Below are 7940 nucleotides of genomic sequence, written 5' to 3'. Positions count from 1 at the left end.
GCCTGTGGAGGATGAGACAGAGAGTGGGGACCACACCCAGGAGGCAGCCTGGTACTGCAGGTGCAGGAGAGCATCCTGACCCTGGGACCCGAGTTCCCAGGGGGACCCTACCTGCTCCCCAGACACAAAGGGCCACACAGCAGAGAAGCACTAGGCACATGGTTGGCTCAAGAAAAAGGCAGTGACTGGTGGCCACACTCATCTGCAGCCTCCTTGTGACAGGTCACAGTCACTTCCCATAGGCGTCAGGGTCCCCAGGTGCACGAGACTGACACATTGCAGGGGAAGTGGGAGGCAGGGGGAGCTGGTAACAACCAGGAGTGTGAATGTCAAGTGGTATCTTCCTTGTCCCTTTCTCTGCTCTTTCACTGTTTTTGTTATAAAAATCACTTACACATCATTTATTTATTTGTTTATTTAACCTGTCAAATTGGCGCCACCCTCTTCCGTCCCCCATCACAGAATGAGTGCTACAGCTTGGGCCATCGCTCATAGCCCTTACGTATAGAATCATGTAGCGGCTCCTTACACTAACAACTTAAATGTGGAATATACCAGATAATATTTATGACAATTATGCAGTGCATAAAGAGAAACAATAACGTGAGTACTCTTTCCTGAAACGCTCGGCTTAGGAAATAGGTGATCGATGAGACTGTCAGCCTCTGTGTGATTCCTTCAGGTTTCATTGTTTGTTCTTCTCTATTCCTGGGAACCATAACTCTAAAGTTTCTATTCTCATTAACTTGTTTTTTGATTACTGGCTTTAGCACTTGGATAAAAATCTGTAAAGTATATATCATGTCATTTGGCATGTCTTTGAAATCTATCTAAAGGGTTCATTCCGTTCATTTTTTTTCTCATGTTTTCATCTTTTATTCCACACTGTGTGAAATTAAAATATTGATGCATATAATTTAAGGTAAGTGATTTTGACTAATATGTAGCATTTTATTCTCTCATTCAGTAGAGGTTTTCATCTATTCATGAATGGTATATAGTGCTTTTTTTCTACGTGTTTATTGTACTACAAACAGGACTGCATTTTTGTATATTTCTTTGCATACATAAATGTAAGATTTTCTGTCCAGTTGGCATTATAACCATCGCTTAGGGTCACACTGTGAACTTTATATAATTTACAAAATGCTTTCCAAATTAACCAAGCCAAGAAACTCGTCAGCAGTTCATGGGTGTTGTGAGATGTTCCACCTCTAGCACTCAGTTGGTGTTGAATGTGTTTTTAATTTCTTTCCCATTTATTTGGTTAAAATGAATCTGATTGTGGTTTCAGTCTGCATTTTCCTGAAGACTAAGTAGGTCAAAAATATTTTTAATATTTATAGACTTCCAGGGTGTTCTGTAAACTGCCCTTTGCCCTGATTTCTTTTTGGTTGATTAGCTATTGTTTCTTTGTAGCAGTTCCTTATAGATTCCAGATATCAATCCTGTATTAAAAGGAGTAGTGTGTGTTGCTCACATAACAGAGTCAGGAAAACAGTCCAGGCTTAGAGGAGCCCCAGGAGCAGCAGAAGCAGTGGGATCCTCATGTGCTGGTCTCCCCACCCTGCTCTCAGGACAGGGGGACCCTGCTCTACACCCATCACTGCTCCACCCCTAGGGTGGGTGACAGAGTACATAATCCGCCAGTGCTTTCTGCTGCCACCTGGTGGTCACCTGTGCCAATGCTGCGGGATTCATTGCTCTTTGTCCCTATCAGAGAACCACCCACTCCCTGCTGAAGGGGGCCTTGGAAATGTCCTAATCAGACTCCTAGTTTTACAGAAGACACACGGACCCTAGATATTTGAAAGGCCTTAAATGAGTGTTTTAGAATCATATAAGAAAAGGGGCATATGTTTGTGTGGTAAATGGCATTATGGCCAGTTCTTGACTTCTGTGTCTACCCTCAAAGTTACCTAGTGTAACTTCTGACTGTTGGTTTTTCTATTTTGTAATGCAAATACCTGGCTTAAATTTGTACTTCTGGAGGCCATCTCCAAAAACCTATTCCCTGACACAGGGACTAGATAAAGAGCCGGGCAGCAAGCTGTTTCCCTCTCTCCCCTGCCCCCACCTCCAGGCGCCTTTGTTCTAGAGATCTTAGGTTGGTTTCAGTAACTGACCACTCTGGGCCACTTGCTTTTTCTCTCCCTGTGCTTCAAATTCCTGTTCTTGAGTTTTAAATTCAATAATATGGAGTGAGCCCATGAAACCCTAGGCCCCCAGTCTCTAACCCAATAAAAGCCAGAGCTCTGGCTTGGGCATGCTCTGCCTGTCTGCCTGCAACTGTACTTTGTGAACTCAGGTGTGCCGTGTAATTTTCAGGGTACAGCAGCAGCCACTTTGGGTGGCCCGTGGAGGTAAAAGAAAGGGGACAAGTCTGGGGACTTAGCACAGGAAAGCTCTGCCACCTGGTGGGAAAGCAGGGCTTGGGACATCTTTATGCACAGGGAGGAGGTGGCCGTGCTTCACTGTGTCTCTACTGCTAGCACAGAGGTACAGCGCCGTCTGGTTCTTCTGGGTTGATGTCACGGTGAGAGGGAAGAATGCCTTCTTCTCCCGGGAGGCGCGGTAGCCTGCAGCTGCGTCTTCCGCCTGCACATCTTTTACAACTTGGGAGAAGAAGAGCCGTCTCAGACCTTGTCCTGGGTCCTGTCGGTACCAGTACATGGAGTCATAATCAAAGTCCTGTTCACATTCCAAGGTCACCTCTCGTCCTTCCTCACTGAGCATGTAATTTGGGGTCTGCATCACTCCACCATCCACTGTGCCTATGAGAGAAAGAGAAAGGCTATGGAGACATGCCCATGAGGGTCCCCCTTAAAATGACCGTGCACTCACCTGCCTTTGGATTTCCTGCTGTTACAGGGGTCGGGGAGGCTTAGATCTGGAGCATGGTCCCTTCCGGATGGGAATTTGCTTCCTGAACCCAGGACTCACCTGCTCCCAGGAGACAAAGGGCCATGCAGCAGAGGACCTGGTTGCTCATAGTGGGAAGGGGGTCCCCTTATGGCACCATGCACTTGCAGGATGACAACTGAGGCAAGGAACTTAGCTCTGGGAAGCCCTTGGCTCTGTGTGTGGAAGTTGTCAGAAGCTAGAATGGATAGTGGAAAGGGATCCTGGAGATCTTCAAGATGGGCTCCCTAATTTTGCAGATGAGACGGAGCTGAGACCCAAATTATTTGCACCCTCTACCTTCTTGGGCCTCCCTCTCAACACTCTGCATTCCATCTGGCCTGCATGATGGAATGGACTTTCTAGAGTCCTCTTGGCTGAGTGGGCGGGCACCCAGCAGAGAGTCTCACTCTGATTGGCCCGTTGGCTTTGACCTTCCCAGTTGTGGTAATATTTGATCACTGCAGCAGCCCTGAAGACCTTCCAGTGTGTCACACAAGAACATAGACTTCATCTCTGATCCCATTGTTACCATGGAGACTGCTCTGCTCTAGATCTATCCTGAATTTGCACCTCACACCCCAGTTTCATTCGAGAACCTTCTCCCTGTGGCTGGTTTTCCTCTTATCATTCTTGTTCTCTTGATCACGGGTAGTCCACCTTCTTATACCTACCGCCCACTTTTGTATCTCTGTTGGTAGTAAAATTTTCTGACTGCCCACTGGTTCCACTGTAATGATGATTTATAAAGTAGGGAAGTAACTTTACTTTATAAAATCTATAAAGCCGAGTTACAGCAAGTTAAAACATATAATAGTAATTACTTACCAAGTACTTTATATCGAATTTTTGCTGTTTGGCAGAACAAATCTTTATAAAACAACTTACTATAGTTAAATCTATCTTTTTATTTACACTTTGTTTGCTCCGCTACCACCCACCATGAAAGCTGGAGCGCCCCCTAGTGGGCGGTAGGGACCAGGTTGACTACCACTGTCTTAGATGTTTCTCTGCATCAGTGCCCTATCAGAACTTGCAGTTGTGTGTTCCTTGGCTTTCATTTCTTTCTTGAGTTCAATCAAAAAGATTTTTTTGTTGTTGGTGTTGTTTCTCCCTGTTTTCCCCATTTCTGTTCATAATTCTTGCATCTCTGGTCAGGTTGGTCATCTTATCTTCAACTGCTTGCTGGAATATATGTGTTTGGAGTGTAGGCTTAAATTTTTCTATTGACACGTGACTGTTCTTTGGAGGAGCTGAGGAGCTAGTGGAAGGTGGTGTTTCCCTCTGCCCTCTGGATTTTATGTTCCTTTTGTTCATTTTCATGATGTTGGGGAGTTTACAATATACAGTACTCAGTTTAATGGGATCTTTTCCCATCGGTCTAGTGAAGTCCAGACACTTGAGTATGTGTTATCTTCATGGGACTGAGGGGATGAGTCCTCTTATTTCATGGTCTCTTTTGTTTTACATCCACCTGCTCCTCTAGAGCAGAGAGGGGAGGGACCCGAGGATGTGAAATAAGTTCAGAAAATCAAACTCTGGAACTGTGGCAGAGTCACGAGGTCTATGCCCCGTCCCGGTGAGGGTGGACGTGCTTGGTCTGAGTGTACTTGCAGTGACTCTGCGTCCGTCTGCCTTTGGAGCTCCTGAGACTGCTTTCATCCGAGCACAGGGAAAGAACCAATCTCTCTAGGTACCCAACAACCGTGAGTGGTGAGATTTAAAAAAAAATTCAATGGGATAACAAAAAAGTTGAGATATGTTTCTCACGAGCAATATTTGGGGGATAGGCCTGTCTCCTCAATTGCAGACAAATGTATCCAACCCTATTTTCCCCATCACTGGGATATCCTGTCACAGGAGGTTTTAGTTCTGACATCTGTACACACCTGCTGGGGCCCCAGGCAGGATGACCAGAATTGTTCTATTAAGAGTAAGTGGCTGTACACCGTGGGAGAAAAAGCACAACCATCCGAGTCACACAGACCTGGGTTTTTATCTTCTCTCTCTCTTTCTCTCTCTGTTTGAGAAAGAAAAATAAACCCCTGGCACCATACTTCCTTATATGAAAATGAAGAAAACATTTCCTTTGCTTGCTTACCTTGCTTTTTCAATAAAATTCTCTATTTAAAGCATGCAGTGTGAACTTGAAATAGAGTATGAAATGAAGGAAGGAGAACTGTTGGTCAATAAATATTTAACCCGACAGACCGTGTGGAGTGTACAAACATTTTTACCTCCTGCGGGTGACTGAGTCTCAGTTCCTGAGCTCGGGCTGGGAGGGTCTGTGCACTTTCTACACCCTCCCCCATTCCCACACTCTCTTGGCACAATGCTTCCCAGCTGGTTTGTCAGCTTAGCAGAGACCCTGTCCCCTCCCCCAGCTGGGCTGCCCCTGTGTCTGTCTGGGGCGGGGCCAGGGGGAGTTTCTGAGGCTGTGGCTCTGAACTGGTGTGGATAAGAAGCTGGTGCAGAAATAGACTGCGGAGTCGCCCAGCTCCACCGCCTGGATCTTGAAGACGTTGGGTCCCTCTTTGGGAAATTCAGCAGAAAAGCGTTCTGCTGGCATCCCTGACTTGTCCAAAATTTCTGCTTCCTGGAGGTAAATCATGAATTTCAGCCCTTCCTCTGGGAGCTGCCGATACCAGTAAACATAAATGTGGCCTTTCACCGGGTTGCATGTCAGCGTTGCCTCCTGTCCTCTTGCCATGACCAGGTGTCTTGGGTTCTGGGTGACGCTGGCGCTGGTGGGACCTCAGAGGAGAAGAAATGGGTGAGACAGAGTCCTCATCGCAGAGGAAGGTTGTAGCTTACAATGAAGCAAATAGTCCAAGGCAAGCCCAAATAGCCTTGACATTTCCTGTGTTCATTTAAAAATTCACATCAATTCTGCTAGTTGCTCCATCATGCAAATCATTTGTTTTATATAAATGCCAATACTTTTCAGAAAATCTCTGGGCAACACGGAGGTCCAGAGCGTGTTGTGGACACAGCTAAGGAGCCCAATGAGGCTGATCCCTGCACTCACCTGCCCCCAGGAGCCAGATGAACACCCAGCAGCGGAGTGTGCCGCCCATCACCGAGCTGGGCACCAGGGGAGAGACAGGCAGGCAGCCCAGGAGCCAGACCTCACAGCTGCCTCCCAGGAGGCGGGTCTTCCTGTGACGTCACCATTCCCAGTGAATCCTATTCTCTTCAGAAGCGATCTCGTGCATTCCTTGAATGGTACATCTTGTTTTCCTAACTATACAAACAACCTGGCTTAGTAGGTGTTAGCATGGGGGCTTCTGTTGCGCAGGGGAAGCTGGGAGAGAGGAGCACCTTTATTCCTGGTTCTTAGTTTATGAACGATTCATATTTGCCACGTCCCTCTCCACGTTGTCTAACTTTTGCTTCTTTATTCTCCTTTCATCTGGCCCATTTTATTTTCATTGTTTATGTTGCTGAGTGGAGGTAGTTACCAGATGTGACATCTGGGTTTACAGGGACCTGGCGGCCAGGATGGTGAGGGAAAATGAGAGGCAGGAAATGATCAGACTCACTTTCCTTCTTTCCACCTTCATCTCAGCTAAGCAATCATTTCAGCATCTTGAAGAACCTTATGTTATGGTTTATAATATATTTTTTCTCATCTCTTGCTATTCTGTTTGCATGTTTAATGTAATAAATAATAACCTGTTTCAGAGAACAAACATGAGAAAAAGTACAAACTCTCCCTCTCCCCTCATGTCATTGATTCTATCTATCAATATCTTCCTGTAGTATTCTCTGTAATCGTGGCTGGGTTACTGATATTTTATGGATCTTCCTTCCTTTCATTCTTCTGTTCTTCTCTCCTATCCTGTGGCATCAAATAAAATCACGTGAGCTCTGGCTGAATAGCTCAGTTGTTTAGAGCACTGTCCCAATGTACCAAGGTTTACGGGTTCACTGCCTGGTCAGGGCACACACAAGAATCAACCAATGAATGCATAAATAAGTGGAACGAAAAATTGATGTTTCTCTCTCTGTCTCTTTCTCTCTCTAAAATCAATAAATGGAAAATAAAATAATATGGACACCAACTTGTTCTAGGCAGAGTGAAAAGAAGATTTAAAGGGGAACAAGGCACAGTCCCCCCCCCACCCATGAGCATGGACAGGCCCCCTGGAGGAGGTGTAACTTGTACATCTAGAACCCTCCAGTCTCTGGGTAATAAATAAGATCATGTTAACCTTTAGTGACATGATCTGAGTAATGGCCCAAGGCCTTGGCTTATTAACAGCAGGATCCTGAGGCCTCCCTCAAAGGCTCTCATGATTTTGGGGAGAATTCAGTAGGCTTCACCAAATGTATACTTCAATCAAAATGCAGCTGCCGTCCACGCTTGGAGCTATTTTTCCTGGAGATGCTCCAAATTACTCACAAATGCTTCTGATGAAAATGTCATCATCGGGCACCCACGCGTAGCCCAAAGGGACTTTTCCTGGATGCGGTTAGAGCCACTAATCCTCAGGCTACCAGGGCCATGTTGGAGGTGAGCTCACTGCTTAGGTTTCAAAGGCACTCTGCTCGTGTGCAGTCTAACCGAGCACCTTGTGAAGGGTTCCATCAGCTTTTGGCTGGGTACGAGCCTTCTGTCTGCAGGCTCAAACCCAGTCAAAGGGGTCAGATAAGGTCAGATGCGGTGCCAACCATCTTTACTCTCTCCTATTCATTACTGCATGCTCCAAAGCAAACCTCCCTCTAGACTTTGCTAGATCAAATGGGGTAATGAGGAGCAAAATCTCATGATTTTGATATTAAAAGACTAACTTGTAACTGTCCGTATTCGATTGATGCAGAGTTAATCCATTGCATGTGATGTGACGTATTTGTATCTAAATGAGTACTTTTTTTACAATTACTATAAAAAATTAATAGGTTTGTAATCATAATTTCAATATAAAATATTACAAATGTTTTTATTATGCATTTATCATATTATAATGTATTATTGTTGCAATGAATAAAATGTTTCTTTCACTTACGAAATTGTTTTCTTCAATTTATGATTGTCC

General features: G+C 45.2%; 1 gene segment (V, D, J or C); it reads right to left on the bottom strand.

The window, feature by feature from the left end:
• Positions 1 to 2332: 2332 nt before the first annotated feature.
• Positions 2333 to 3233, bottom strand: LOC136326484 (T cell receptor beta variable 19-like). The segment is given in 2 exon segments: positions 2333 to 2774; positions 2944 to 3233. Coding segments are annotated over 2 exon segments (432 nt in total).
• Positions 3234 to 7940: the final 4707 nt, after the last annotated feature.

The sequence above is a fragment of the Saccopteryx bilineata genome, chromosome 2 (genome assembly GCF_036850765.1).
Source record: "Saccopteryx bilineata isolate mSacBil1 chromosome 2, mSacBil1_pri_phased_curated, whole genome shotgun sequence".
Lineage (NCBI taxonomy): Eukaryota > Metazoa > Chordata > Mammalia > Chiroptera > Emballonuridae > Saccopteryx > Saccopteryx bilineata.
Note: the sequence above shows the minus strand (reverse complement) of the source record. Positions and strands in the feature narration are given on the sequence as shown.